Source organism: Thunnus maccoyii, chromosome 11, assembly GCF_910596095.1.
Source record: "Thunnus maccoyii chromosome 11, fThuMac1.1, whole genome shotgun sequence".
NCBI classification, from domain to species: domain Eukaryota; kingdom Metazoa; phylum Chordata; class Actinopteri; order Scombriformes; family Scombridae; genus Thunnus; species Thunnus maccoyii.
In genome coordinates, this window is record NC_056543.1 from 19,921,891 (window position 1) to 19,937,627 (window position 15,737).

At 39.9% G+C, this 15,737-nt stretch overlaps 1 protein-coding gene across 2 annotated transcripts; it reads left to right on the forward strand.

The window, feature by feature from the left end:
- The first annotated feature begins 4,630 nt into the window (after positions 1–4,630).
- On the forward strand, positions 4,631–14,821 carry glra2 (glycine receptor, alpha 2). 2 transcript variants are annotated; one of them, XM_042426687.1, is made up of 9 exons: positions 4,631–4,716; positions 5,472–5,593; positions 7,707–7,774; positions 9,035–9,258; positions 10,309–10,391; positions 10,492–10,629; positions 10,716–10,930; positions 13,545–13,694; positions 14,488–14,821. In XM_042426687.1, exons 1-9 carry the CDS (start codon positions 4,631–4,633, stop codon positions 14,767–14,769), a joined length of 1,368 nt encoding a protein of 455 aa, XP_042282621.1. In that variant the 3' UTR covers positions 14,770–14,821. The 2 variants fall into 2 exon arrangements, with proteins under 2 accessions (XP_042282621.1, XP_042282622.1); XM_042426688.1 differs by lacking the exon at positions 7,707–7,774 and adding an exon at positions 7,564–7,631 and having other exon boundaries at positions 4,649–4,716.
- The last annotated feature ends 916 nt before the right edge of the window (positions 14,822–15,737 follow it).

Below are 15,737 nucleotides of genomic sequence, written 5' to 3' on the forward strand. Positions count from 1 at the left end.
CGATTACTAATTAGATTAAGAGTTCTGAACCAAATGTGCCATTTCGAACTAGATTCAAAGCTTGAGGAGCTTTTCATGATTAACTCCAGATAAACAAAAGACACGCTGGAAACTACCAGATTCATGATAAAACACTATTTAATTTTTGAATGAAAATTTAAAAACAGGTTGTGAGTACAACTGTAAATATAGTAAACCTACAATGCTTTCTGACAGTGTAAAGTTAGACACATGATGAGTAGGAGAAGAGACGTGGCAAGTGTCCAGTCAAGAAGACACTGATGCTTGATAATAGAGAGTGGTGTTTCTGCAGGCTGCCAATGATCCTTTACTGCTGGTATTCAGGATAACACACAGTGGCTCACAAGCTTAACATGAAGTGCTTTACTTGTAGGTAGTATTTAAATTCACTACTGAAACAAAAAAACACAGTCAACCCTCACTAGTACAGTATAGTATGCATCTCACTTCTATAGAACTGGATTCACTTTGAGTGTGACAGTCAGTCATCTTTAATGTATTCTTCCGTTTGACAGGCTGCATGCTAATCACTTTTAATGAAGGCATGTTTGTGCAAGCGCATCATGTCTTGGATTCTCTACTTACAGTGAGTATACCTGCACATACTCTGCTGTGACAACAATCATAAACTTCCCTGTTTCTTCCTGTTCTTTCTTTTACACCAAAAAGGAATTTCCAACCACAGCTTTAAAATTGTTAAATTAGGGTGGAATATCAGCACACATTAATATTCAACACAAGCCTCTGTTTATAAGAGATTAGTTTCCCCATAAATATCTAAAAAAGCCAGGGAATAAGCTCTGCCGCTCTGCCAGTGTTCCTCTCATGGGTAATTGGTCTCATAACATACTTCTAAGCTTTGCTGAAAGGAAAAAAGAAATTGATGTAAACTAGTTAAGCAATTGAAACGGCATTCAATCTTCAATCTATTCTTGCATCATTTTGACAGCTGCGCAACTCCAGTGACAACGCTCAGTGAGACAAGCCTCTGAGCTAGAAATAGATAAATCGTGAGCCAGACTCAACATGGAGCAGACACTGGCCAGGGAAAAGGAGTATATGTGTTATTTAGCTTTGGATGACTGCACAGAAGCTGGAACTCAGGGGAGTCATCCTGACATGCAGATCTGAGTGAAAACATGATAGATTTCCTCTTCGGCTGCAGCCACTGCCTTGCTTGAAGAGTAATTGCCCAACAAACTGAACACAGTCATTAGCGTTCAACAGGATGTATACATCCTGTGGCATTTTATTCAGCTGTTTGAAAGAGCAGAGGCAGAGCAACTGTGGAGCGTGTGTGGGGGTCTAGACTGGGGATCAGCGGGTTTTCTGTGCTCAGTGATGGAGAAAGGCTCTGTGGCTGTCAGGTTGCTCCCACTGATGAAGGAGAGCTGTGATTGACAGATGAGTTTTAGTGAAGACCACTGCTGCTCTCCTCTCTTGGCCTGAGGGATAACATGACCTAAGGAGCAACATCCTTGTGGGCATTTAAGCTGCTCATTCACCCTTGGTTCACTCTATAGCTCCTACTATCTAGGGATGAGTATTTTAAACATTATGTGTCTGTATTTAATCCAGGATGTGTGTATTCTAAAAATGTTTATCATTCCGTTGTGCGCCACATATGAGCCTCGAAATAGCTTCGTTTTGCTATGACATAGAGATTATGATAATTGTGTTGGGTGTTGTGGCACTCGAGAATTCACAAATCCTCCCTTCTCTTCAAGAATCCACTCATTAAATCCTTTGCATTCTTCCTCCGGTGTGTCAGCAGCGTGGCGATGCCTCATCGAAACGGCTCCCACCACCAAGTTCCTTTCGCTGTATCCTTGCAAGGCCCGGGATCAGCTCCATGAGTTGAATTATAGAGCGAAAAAGTCATTAAGTGGGATAAAGATACAAGGAATCGATGGAGCAATGGATACTCTGCAGCTCTCAATTGTCTCCAGTCCAGTGAACATGAGCATCTCCAGCCGGTCCACAACAGTTACTGAAGGGGATCAATGACAACAGCCTACCCAGAATACATGGAGCTTTCAGCTGGTTGCTGCTTCAACCTCAAAAAAGGTACACAAATAACATGCTTATAGAAATATAGGGTATATGAATATTATTTTGGGGTGTGATGTTATAACAGAGAGATTATAAAACCTTTTGTTTGCATCTTGAAGTTATAAATTGTGCTGCAAATCCTTTTAGAGAACACAATAAACCAGATGATGTAAAACCCTTAATTCCCCACAGAATAACAGGCAGTAGAGACCAATCTTTGTTGTGTGTGGGCAGCTTTAAAATTAGCGCCTTCGCCTGTCTAGAGCCTGTAATTTTAATGGCTGTGTGGAAACTGCTGGATAAGTGAGACAGACAGTTCTTGTCCAAAGGATTGTTCTGTTTTATTCTCTCTTTTCACAGAGAGGGGTACACTACATCTCTCTCCCCCCGTAATGACACACAGATTTGACTTTTTCTCCTTTAATTATGTGACCCACCTGGCCCAAAGTCTTTCCTTATGGAAGCTAATGGCCAATTGAAGCTATGGTTGGTTGTCGTTACATCGACAAGCCAACTGCAGCTGTCTAGGAGAAGGGAAATAAATGACTTGAGTGCAAAGTGGATTTGGGCCCTTACCAGTTAGAAATGTATTCATTAAAGCAACTTCAGAGAATATTTGGTGTTATAAATGTTATTTTTTGCCTTGGATCAGACACAGTGACATTAGAGTCATGCACATAAATCTGGATGATGTGCTTCTCATCATGACACCCACCTATTGCAAGACAAATCTGAGTTTGTTTGTTTCCCCTTGTTAATTAAAAGCCAAACATGGACATACAGTACATGCGCCTGCCGGTAAATAATTCACAGCGCGCATTCAGTATTTATGGAGTCAAACATGCTGTAGAACACGCCATGCACAAAGACCTCTGATGACACATCAATGTTAAACCCCACAACCAGAGCAAGCCACACATTGCCAACCATGAGATCCAATGTGACACTTGTAATTTGGACCTCAGCATTAAAAGAGGAGGAGAGCACGATGACTCGTCCTCAGGCTGAGAAAGGCCAAGATGATCTGGAAACTGGTCAGTAACCAAGTGCCAGACTAAAGTGTAATATTGCCCAGAGCATGTCACAGCATTGAGGCATGTGATGCGTTGAGAGTAATCTCACAACACGCTGCCTGTGTTTGGCTTGATGTGAATGAAATTCTTTTTTCTCCCACTAAGTTTTAATAGCTGTTTCCTCCACAGCACATGCCTGTGTATTCATGTGGAATGAGTCATTCATGCCTGTGCTCCATGAAGCCTCACAGCCCACTCACAACCACAGCCTCTTTTACTGCCAGATCCACATCCAGCCTCAGTATCAATACCGAGAGCTTATATATGCCTTCATAATAATTACTGAATCTTTGTGGTGTCCCACTAAACCTCTCTTCCTTCACCCCTGGGTTTCAGCCAGTCTTTAGTTTATTTCCTGGCGTCTCCGTCTGTGTCTGTGTCTGTCAGTCAGCTCCCCTCTGTCTCGCTCTGGGAGGCCAACCTTGCAGCATTTCCAATGATGTGCCTCGGAAATCTGTTTCCAGGGCAACCGGGGTACCAAATACTCTCCCAGCGGCTTCTCGCTGGTGCGTCCTTTGTTTACACTTTTCATATCTCTGCGAGGATGTAGGCTGTTCTAAACATACAGGGATGTGACCAAAAAAAAAGAAAATTGCGTAAAAAGGCCAGCCAAGGATGATGTCAGAGTAACTCCGTTAAATACACCCACATTATCGGCCTGATGATCGATCTGATTTCAGCTGAATTGCATTCCTGAATAATGATGGTTATACGTTATTACACCTGTATGAGTACCAAGTTACATTTTCACTAGAGGATGTATATTTGTGTATTTAGTATTCATACAGATAAGTACACCACTGTAAAACATTAAAAAAATTAGATTAAAGCCAGTTGATCCTTGATGCGCAGCTGCGCGCAAAGGGAGTTTCCCAAGCAAGCTGGTGAAGAAAAAGCTGTATAATTTAAAACAGACACATTTCGTTATGTAACAGACACTGACGACAATATTTGGTTGGGTTTCTGTTGATTGCCTTCCTCGTTTATTGGACTTAATTGAAAACCAACTCACGTCCACCACTTTTAAGCCTCGCGCTTGCGCGTAAAGGAAACGGGAGCTGTCCAAGTGCTGAAATGAGAAAAGGCGTTCCACTCCCATTCCTCAACAGAGGATGGTCCTCCAACTGCGAAAGATTTCACTTCATCAGAAACAACACAGACCTTCGGATTTGTCTTCACAGAGTGAGCTTTTAGATTTGAGCGAACGCCAAAGCGGAAAGCTTCCAGCGGATGCGTTTTGGAGTTTCACCTTCTCGACGCCTGATGTTTCTTCACACCTCTTCTGCAAGAAATCTGTTTTTGGGAGTCAGAGTTTCATGAAACTAAACTATGATCTGTGGCTGCGTTAAGGAATGTCTCCTGTATTTTTGTATGACACAAGAACACCCAAACGCCCACGACTTGGTCAGGAAGAAAGCGGTACCCCAATTTGGATTATGTGTTTGACCAATGTAAACATATGGAAGAAATAAAAAAGTGAGCACATGAGAACACCACCCGGAATGAATCGCTCCTTTATTAAGGTTTTGGCAGCTTTATTTACATATTTCATGGAGACAAACAACTTCAGGTAGGCCAATTTATTTAGAAATGATTATTTATTTCATTGATTAAAAACAAATGATTCCTCTCTTCCAAAGTTTCATTAGATAATTCATCCGAGTAACTGATGAAATTGACTTTTCTGCATAGACTAAGTTAGTAATTACCCGAGTGATGATTTGATTAAGATTGACTGCAGTTACTCAGTATTTTCAACAGCTTGAGCTGTTTCTGTCTCTTAAATATTTTTAAAATATAATATTCATACGAGGAATTTTTGCCTGTCATACAGCGAGTTCACAGTGACCTTTACGCACTTATTGGTGTTATTTTTTTTATTCTTCTGTAGCATCACAACACTGTTCCTGTAATGTTTTCACATACAATTATAGCATGCTGCGATATCTGTTTAGTTGCATGATGTGACACAAAATAGTCCTTTCTTGACAACAACCTGCAACGTCGAAATCACACAAGATGCGTACATGTATGCGCTTTAACGCAGTTATTATTTTTATTTCATTTATTAGTTTATTTGTAAGGGACAAGCAGAGAACAATAACAGTTGCAGAAGCAGTGTCCGATGCACTGTACACGTGTATATGTTAATTTCCAACAGCAGTCCCTTGATAGTTCAAGCAATCATTAAAATTACATGCTAGAGTTTAAAATCAGTGCATGTAGTTTCCCTGCGCCCATCGCTGGGTGACAAATAGGCTTTAACTCATGTGTTTGATCTGTGACTTCTGTCCGACTTCTCTCTGATCACCGTGTATGTTTCAGAGTTGTGGATGCCAAGGAGCTCGATTCCAGATCATCCCCCAACATGTCTCCATCAGACTTTCTGGACTCGCTCATGGGTCGAACGTCCGGGTATGATGCACGAATAAGACCGAATTTTAAAGGTTTGTGTATCAATATATTTGTCTTTCTTCACCCACTCCTGATTCTCACCATCTCCCCCCTAAAAAGCACACAACCACCACCTTTTGTATTTGATGATGTACATCAGTTTTTATTACAGAAGAGTTTTTTTGTTTTTTTTTTAACACGAAACACAGTATCCATACCCCCTAAACATTGTCATTGCGACTATAAACACACCAGACTTTGACATTATTACTTATCTGTAGATCCATTCACTGTTATCTGTTGCCAGGATACTGTGCTGTCAGTCATTTGATAAGAACAATCAATCACTTCAGTTGACAATAACCTAGTTGTCCTTGCTGGAATTAAATCATGAACTAACCCCTCATTATAACATTGCATGCTTGTTTTCATTCTGTAAAATTATGTCAGATACAATCATAATTCATTAAATAATAAATCAGAAACGAGGGGGGGAAAGGTAAATATCACAGTCAACTCTGAGGTTGCTGATAGGTACTTGCAGCAGACAGGGAAGCCACCATGACAGGCCAAATGATGGATGGTGCCCCTGTGGCAAGGCTGCAGGCTACTGACTTCCTGTGTTGTCGTTGCTGTGATGCTGGGGACACACACAGCATCTGTCACTGGAATGGAGCTGCGTGAGGAGAGGCGCTCTACTGGGGCTCAGGCCTACTCCACGCTGGGTCAGGCGGGCAGGGATTTGTCGGAGGGTTTTGGGGGATTCCAGTTATTGAAGCAGCCAGACAGGACACAGACACAACAAATCAGCAAGATTCAGCCTCAGCACAGGAGCACACGGACCCAGATCTTTCCGTTCCATCTGGGAGAGTTGTTGATAAGATTGCTGAAATGGACTTAAGATGAGAGGAGGACAGCCTGTTTAACACCGGCTGGCATTTTCAGAGGAGGGATGAAGTAAAAGCAACTGTTTCTAAAGAGAGAATGAGCCCAGAGATTTGAATGTTGCTAGTTAAATTTGTGTTCTCTTTTTTATTTTGGGGCCGATAAAAAGTTACCATTAAATTATAAAGCACCATCTCCCTGCCTCGTTCAGCTTATAGCAGACACTTTTGCATGAACCCACTGCAATGTACAAACATGATTTCAGTTGCGAACCTGCTAGTCATACTTTGAAGAGAGCGTTGAACTGTATTTCTGAAGGCTGACCTAGATTTCCTTGCTGAGTTTGTTGTAAGGAGGTACCACTTTATTTTTCTGCTTCTGCTGTTAAATGTAGCTACCTGACGACAAACAGAGGCAAATATTAATACCAAGTGCCATGTAATATTGATGAGGAAAGCATAGGGGAAGGGCACCGGGAAGGGCTTACAGCTTCACTTATCAGATAAAGAAAAAAAGATTCGCTGTGACTTAAAAACGGCATAACCTGCCAAGCTTCGCAAAGAGATTTCAGGTTGGGCCACTCTGTGGAGTCAAAATGACACTACTCATTACAGCATGCTGGTTACATTTTACTCACAGTGTTAGAGAGAAAATGCTCTGATTGGATCCTGGAACTAACAAATAATTGTTTGTGAATGTGCACGCATTTGTGTGTGTGTGCATGTCTACTGTTTGTAATGAAAAGACAATGGAGAAAAAATGTGTTTTAAATAATGTTGACCACAAAAAATCATAAACATAAGTAAACAAGACATCATTACATAATTTATTATAACATCAGACTGACACAATATGATGTCATTACAGATTAGCTATATTTCAGCTAAATTTAGGAAACATCATTTCTACTAAAGTCTAACTGCATGTTTTATGGGATCTTTAGGTTTAACAAAGCATGCAGCATGTCACTATCCACTCCCGCTGCTTCCACAAAACAAAACAAAAAAAAAACACTGCTTGTTGGTATTAATGTATGTTGAAATACATTGTGAACCAGCAGCTTGTAACCAACAGACCAAAGTGATGATATGATTTAAGGCTTATTGTCCTGTCATGTCATTGTCATTCCATTTCACAGGTCCCCCTGTAAACGTTACATGCAATATTTTTATCAACAGTTTCGGCTCTGTCACAGAGACAACTATGGTGAGTCCGCTGGCATTTTGGCTGATTTCTGCCCTGTAAGATGTGTCAATGTGTTATCTGTTCCTCAACCTGCAGGTCCACCAGTTAATGTTACCTGCAACATATTTATCAACAGCTTTGGTTCTATAGCAGAAACTACAATGGTGAGTGGAGTGTGTGTGCTCGGACATGTTCTAAAGCCCTGATCTCTGCTCTGGAGTTAAGACTGAATCATCTCGTTTTTGTTTTTTTTGTTTTTTTAATTCTGCCTTTTTACTTTTGTCATTGCTATGTCTTCCTGCTCACAAAAATGCTTTGTTTTTTGCCATCAAGGAGTCTATTGGCGGATCCATGAGGCACACAGACACCATAAATGAGAAAGATGTTTCTGGCTACCCAAATAAGTATTGCTTTCTGCTCCCATTACGCCCCCTTGTGCACTTATAATTCATACAATTAATCCTAACTAATAAGTCACCAAATGCAGCCAATAACTGCAGGTGGGGGGCTATGGCTTTCAAACAAGCTGATCTACAATAAGTAATATGTGACGGCATCCAACTGCCAACAGAATAAAAATATAAAACCTGTGATGCTACGCTGAAACTCATCATCAAAGGATTCATAATGAATGATAATAACCACTTAGATCATGAATGGAGGGTGTTAATTTACGCAGGAGCTGGAGCTCATAAGATTGCCAGGGAATTACATGGCTTTAGACATGGATGCAAATATTTGGAGCCGCCAATATGCTGATGAAATGTCAAACAACATAAGGGCTTCTCATCATCATGACATATCAATTACTCTGAGCAACTGTGACACTTAGTTTTACTACTAACTGCACTGTCAAAATGCTGCATCTTACATATGCATTGTTTAGCATCTCTTATGGCTGTTACATCATTTTGATTAATGAGAAAAAGTCGGTGTTTTGCAAATGCAACTTGCATCAATAGATAATCATCAAACTGGTCATGTCAAAAGATGTATGAAGCTCATATAGAGTCTTGGATGATAGTATTACTGGATGATATAGATTTATATTCATTTTTGCTCTTCATCCATCTTATTATTTGTCATGTGTTGTTATTCTTATTACAGGGCTATTCAGTAAAATATTTTGTGTTATCACAGTAGTTGTAACTGAGTGAATATGACAATATGTAAGAAAAAAATAAGTGATTTCAGATTTGGTGTAGATGCTTGCTCTATTTATATTTATATATGTATCATAAAAATGCATTTGTAATCAAACAGATGTATGTTTACCAATGCAATTTTCCATTACACTTCATTAAAAAGAGGGTTTATCATATTAAAAACCAATACCGATGACAGATGTTCTGTCACCAGCATGCTCTCTCATAACCTAAATCACTGCACTGCGAAATATGCAAAGCCGCTTGTCATCTCTGCAGGATTACAGAGTGAACATCTTCCTGCGGCAGAAGTGGAATGACCCTCGGCTTGCATATAGTAAATACCCTGATTCCTCCCTCGACCTGGACCCATCCATGCTGGACTCCATATGGAAGCCTGACCTCTTCTTTGCCAACGAGAAGGGAGCCAATTTCCATGATGTCACCACGGACAACAAGCTGCTGAGGATCTTCAAGGATGGGACTGTCCTCTACAGTATCAGGTTAAGCAATTAAAAATCTGCTGATAATTAAATATATAAAGTTTTACATTTATGTTTTGCATTTCACACTGTAGGACTGTAGCTGAGGTAGGAAGTGAGGAATGATACTGCAGAGAACCAAAAGCTGTGATGCATATATTACCCCAGGACATGTTCTCTCATTGCTTTTCTTACATTTCCTCTCAAACATCAAAGGCTGTCAATCTAAAGGATACAGTTTTAAATGAATTTTATCTCATTATAATCACTCCTTTGAAATGGCATAATTCATTGAACTACAGTACATCCCTGTGTGCAATGTAGATGTTTAATAAAGGAACTCTGATTGCAAGAGGGCAAGCTAATCTCAGGGGTATTGTTGAGAACCCAAAGCAAAGATAGAAATGGAAATCCTACTTCATGTTGATCTCTGCGCATTTAGAATATCTGGACTATACTTAAAACATCGCGAAAGACTCCAAAACATGCAACCCACTCAGGATGGATGGCGTCTTAAAGGCCTACCAGCCCAAAATTTGAGCAAAACTATGAAAATATGTTTAATTTAATTTCAATGCAACTTCAATCATACACAGCATTCAATTTTCTCTGCAATGATGCGATATAAAGCAGATCAATTTTGAGTCCATTTAGAAAGCAGCTCAAGGCTGAGCAGTGCTCAGGTGTGGAGGCGGAGTGGGTCAATGGGAGAGATGAAAGCTGGTTAGCCACTCTCTCCATTCATGAGAGAAATGACAGAGGGAGCAGACTGCGGGACCACAATGCATCACAGAGACAATAAGTTGCAGTAATGAAAGTGTGATAGGAACCTGCTGAAGGGAATCCTACATGATGTGTCAGAGGCTATCACACAGGAGAAAGAAGCATACAATACCAAGACTACCACAAAATGTACCAACTGTAATTTAAATTTTCAAAAGCAAATTATTTTCAATTCATGTGTCAACCCTGCAGTTCAATGTTTAATAAGTATACTTGTTCAGAATCTGATAACATATATACATTGGTGTAGTCCGTTTACCATATCTTACTATATGTCTCGTATCATAGGCTGACTCTCATTCTGTCCTGCCCAATGGATCTGAAGAACTTTCCGATGGATGTCCAAACTTGTACAATGCAACTGGAAAGTTGTAAGAATTGTCATTTATCTCATATGACTTGTCATTGTGTTGCTGAAGTGAATATATATATATATCTAATTTTGATCCATTAATTCCTTTCTGTCTCTAGTTGGCTACACCATGAATGACTTGATCTTTGAGTGGCTGGAGAACGGTGCAGTGCAGGTGTCAGAGGGGCTCACCCTGCCTCAGTTTATCATGAGGGAAGAGAAGGAGCTGGGTTACTGTACCAAACACTACAACACTGGTCAGAGGACATACACACATAGACACAGCTATTATTTTCTCTGGTGTGGTAGCTGAATTGCCTTTGTGTTTCTTGCTGATGGACAGGTAAATTCACCTGCATTGAGGTTAAATTCCATCTGGAGCGCCAGATGGGCTACTACCTGATCCAGATGTACATTCCCTCCCTCCTCATTGTCATCCTTTCATGGGTGTCTTTTTGGATCAATATGGATGCTGCTCCTGCCAGAGTGGCGCTGGGTATCACCACTGTGCTTACCATGACCACCCAAAGCTCTGGCTCCAGAGCTTCTCTTCCAAAGGTAAACCTCATTCTGTTGAGACAGTTTTGACTTGATACAAGGCCTAATGCGTTGTGCTAATTTAACATCAAAGCACAAAAGAACCTCTAAGTCTGGGGGGGAAAATGCAAAAAGTTTGACAAAACACACCAAGGACTGGATGCTTTCCACAGTTTTGAGGGTTTAAGAAATAGAAAAAGTGGTTACTCAGATATTCTGCCATTAATGAACTGCTTGCATGACAGTGTTAAAATCATCATGTGAAATATTCTGTGTGTACATTTTTGTGAGGGACAAGTTTAAGAACACATTTTATTATTTCTGGGTTGGTCTGAGGGTGGCATTTTGCAACAAGAACATGTTTGTCTCTGCACACTTCTGTAAATGGCTTTATTTGATCACATTACTAGAGAAAAACATGTCTGATATCAAAATTCACCTCAGGATTACATACATTCTGTTTTCAATAATACCCCAAACCAACCTTTAAGTCTTAAGATTGTTTAGAAAAACAAAACAAAAAAATATAACCGCAAGCAGAAATTTGTGGATTCAAGCTTTTTTGCACTCAACAGTAGGAAGCAGCTCAATTGTTGTAAATGAAAGCTGCAAGCAAAAACGATCGGGTTTCAACGTTCACAAAGATGAGCAGGTCACTTCAATTAGTTTATTTCTGTTTAAGGAAGGAGTGAGACCAATCACACACTTGTTTCAGCATCACAAAGCCTATAGCATTTCAATAATTGTTTTCTGCCAATTGTTCCTCCTTCATCAGATCTGAACAAAACTTGGTGTTAATGGTCAGGAGATAGTGCAGGATGTTTCCAGTGAGTTTAATCAGGATTGCCCAAAGATATCTTGAGTGATGAGGCAACCTTTTCTCATTAAGCATGCACACCAATTTTGGTGAAATTCTGTCTACTGTCTACCTACTACGTTTGTGGCATTTTTGGCGCCCCCTATGGGTTTGACTCAAAATGCTTTGGTAGACCTACTCTCAATCACAAACTGAAGTTACACTCCAAAATTTATGATGATTGGACAAATGGTTAATGAGTTATGGCCAATATTTGATAAGCCTAGCCCTTAATGAAGATATTTTGGTTGATGGCGGCCATGTTTTTCGACCGATCTTGTTCATTTATCATAGAAATGTGTATCTCAGTCCCCCAAGGCTATATACCAAATTTGGTGTTGATTGAGTAAAAATCCTAGATGTCACATTACTGTTTTTCACATTATGCAAATGAGCAAAAAATCCATCATGGTGGACTTTATGGTCCAAGAGGCTTTTTTGTAGAGCAAATTGAGCTGGACTTGTGTGTCAAACTTCAAGTCAATCGGACATACGGTGTGAGGGGTGTGGCCTTTACAAAACTGCATTTTTGGGCCTTAATTACAGCACCACCATCTGGACGATTGGGCTCATATTTAATGGGAAGCACATGTACACCATTCACAGTTATAGGGCCAAGTTTAGTGGCTTTAGCTCATTCCAGCTCATGACAATTTGAGCCACAGCAGAAGAAGAACAAATAATTTTAGGAGAACTGATAAATAAAACATGTCATTGAATCATTAGAATGTGCTCTTTTAGTTGTATATGATACTACGCATTCATGGTTAATGAAAAGGTCTGTAATATATGTAGCTATAGGGACCTCAAGGCCCTACACACACACACATATATATATGTGGACAGAATAATAATATAAACAAGAAGACAAGAATTATACTTTACTGCTGACCGTTTGAAGTACCTGGCAGAGATACAGTTTGCCTTGTTCACATTTTTTAAGTCACCAGAGGACAGGAAACACCTTGTTTTGGAAATGATTAAACCGTACCACAGCAGCCCTTTTAACCTGATTTCTAGGTATCTGTACATTATCAACAGCCATGGTAGCTTATTTTCAATCAGGTAAATTGTCATGCACAACTTTTGAAGGGTACTACAGCACCAAGAGTGGGATCTTGATGATCAATCACTCTTCACATGAGCACAGAGAGCCTATAGCCACGTCAGAGATTCTCACATAAAAGACACACGTAGTGATAAATATTTAAAGAGAAGCCTTTGAGAGCCTCTGTTCAAGAAAACAATAACTCAATATGCCTTAAGTGCCCTCAAAAAGCTGAGCTGTTTTTCCACAAATGCTAATCAGCTGTCACGGAGAGACGAGGTTACACTGATGAGCAGTGAAGGCTTTCATCTTCATCCTCTCTTTTTACAGATCAAAACAGATCAAACCGGTGCTAAGGGTACAAACTATTACCTATATCTAATATAAGTTCTCTTTTTATTAGTAGTTAAAGCAGTGATTATTTCCCACTGTTAATAACCATGCAATCATTGACATTACTGGCAGCTCTGATGCACCTGTTCGCAAACACCACCTCTAATTACAGTAATTCAGTAGTCAGTTAACTGACATAATGAGCTAAATAAAAGGAGAAAAGCAGGAAGAAACTGTAACTGCAGATCACCTGGTAGATCTAGGACTCAAAACCAATACAGAGAGGTTAAAAAAATCAACCAGTATATGAAATCATAGTACAAATTCACACTGCACTTGGACTGTTAGTTGATCTTGGAGGATCTAACAAAGAAAAATCTGTTCTCTCTCACTCACAGGTCTCTTATGTGAAAGCCATTGATATCTGGATGGCTGTGTGTCTGCTCTTTGTATTTGCTGCATTGCTAGAATATGCTGGGGTTAATTTTGTCTCCAGGCAACAGAAAGAGTTCCTTCGCCTGAAGCGAAGACAAAGGAGGAATCACAAGGTAGGCTTTCTAAGTCTTTACATGGTTATCAAACATTTTAGCCACACAAGCGGCATATGGCTCTAGGGATGGAGTTGTCAGTCAGTTGGTCAAAAGTGACACATCCACATACATTAACTATTGGATGGATTGACATTAAATTTTGTACAGATACTCATTGTGTCCAGAGGATGAACCCCAATGACTTTGGCAGTTACCCAGCTTTCTCTCTAGCGCCACCACGAGGTTGTCCTTGGTATTGTGTCCAAGTACTAGATGGATTGCTATAGACACATTCAGGATGAATTGATATCACCTTGAATATTCTCTAACTTTTCATCAAGTCTAAATTTTAACTTGCCCAAAGTTTGGTTTATGGCCAGATACCTGCAAAACTAGTGGCATTATCATCAGCCTCAGTCTACTTTGTGTTTAGTCCTAAATATTAGCATGCTATTGCACTAAACTAAGATGGTGAGCATTGTAAACACAATACCTTATGTGCCTGTTAGCATGTTTATGTTAGCATTCAGCTCTAAGCACCGCTGTGCCCAAGTATAGCCTCAACTGCTACTGTGGCTGACTCTTATTGGGTTGTTGAAGTAGCATAACATTATTATTTGCCTGAATTAAGATTCATCCCCTGAGCAGTCATTCTAAGTGGTTTATCATTACAGTGCAGCAGGTTATCTTGGGGACATTATTTCAATTTAAAAGTGGCAATTAAGAAGTAAAGCATAACATTTGAGCTGCAGTCTTACAAAAAAGACCAAGTGAGTTCACTTTGTCCACATGTGCATGTGTCTTTTTTCAGGACGATGATATGCGTGAAGGCCGCTTTAATTTTGCTGGCTACAATATGAGTCAGTGTCTGCCAACGAAAGATGGCTCAGCTGTTAAGAACGCCACTCCGGCTCTGAACCCTCAACCGTCAGTCCCAAAAGACACAGACACCATGAGGAAGAAGTTTGTGGACAGAGCCAAGAGGATAGACACAATCTCCAGGGCCGCCTTTCCTCTGGCCTTCCTCATCTTCAACGTCTTCTACTGGGTTACCTACAAGATCATCAGGCATGAGGACATCCACAAAAAGTAGAGGCTGTACCCTTGACATATAACATTATATTTCTCATTTCTCAGATTGAGAAATGCTTGAAAAGCACAGATGAGATAAGGTGGGAGACTGTGCATTGAGAGGTACAGTGGTGATAATAGTGGCGTTCTTTCAGGGATAATGTACAATGTTCATGCATCATACAGTAATGCTCATGTTCTGATAACGTGAACAGCTCTCGAGACACAGATGCTTTTTTTGTTGTACTGCTGCATAATATTTTCTGAAGAATTTGGTAAAAAAAAATGGTTTTAACACAAGGCTTAGTAACATTCTGGAGAAGATGGACCAAATGTTTTTGAATCAATTCAGCCTTGACGTCTGTACAACCAAGGAACGAAGAAACATTCCATGGATTTGTAATTGTAAAGTAGCTTAGTAAGACCCTCAAAGGCTTTTTGTGATTGCAACAAGAGGTATTTCTTATCAAGGATGTTTAGGAGTGTTTTATATTGTACTATTGCCATGGCACTTCCTCTCTGTTTATACAAAAAAGCAGCAAACATCTAAAATGTACAAGCAGAAAGCACACACAGATACATCCTTCAAGCATTAGGCAGCAGCACACGTCTCAGGCATGAGCGTGAAGCAGATGAAAATCTGGAATTGGGAATTGGATAACGCATTTTTATGAAATACCTGAGGCCTTAGATATCAAAGATTTGGTGAGATGAAGAACTATGCTTCTCTATTTTTTCAAGGATCTCCTCATGTTTAGTGGTCTATCAAAGCCGAATGCACCGTTTGAGCTTTTCTACCTGTGGCCAGACATCCAAAGGTACTTCTTGTTGTTGTTTCCTTTTTCTCTTAATGTAATTATAAATCAAATTCATGGACAGCGGAGGTCACCTAAAGTCAGTGTAAGTTAATTAAGATGTTTTGAAGGTCATGAATTATTTTCATTCTAAAGTAATTTATCAAATAAAATGTCATATATTTCACAGGCTAGG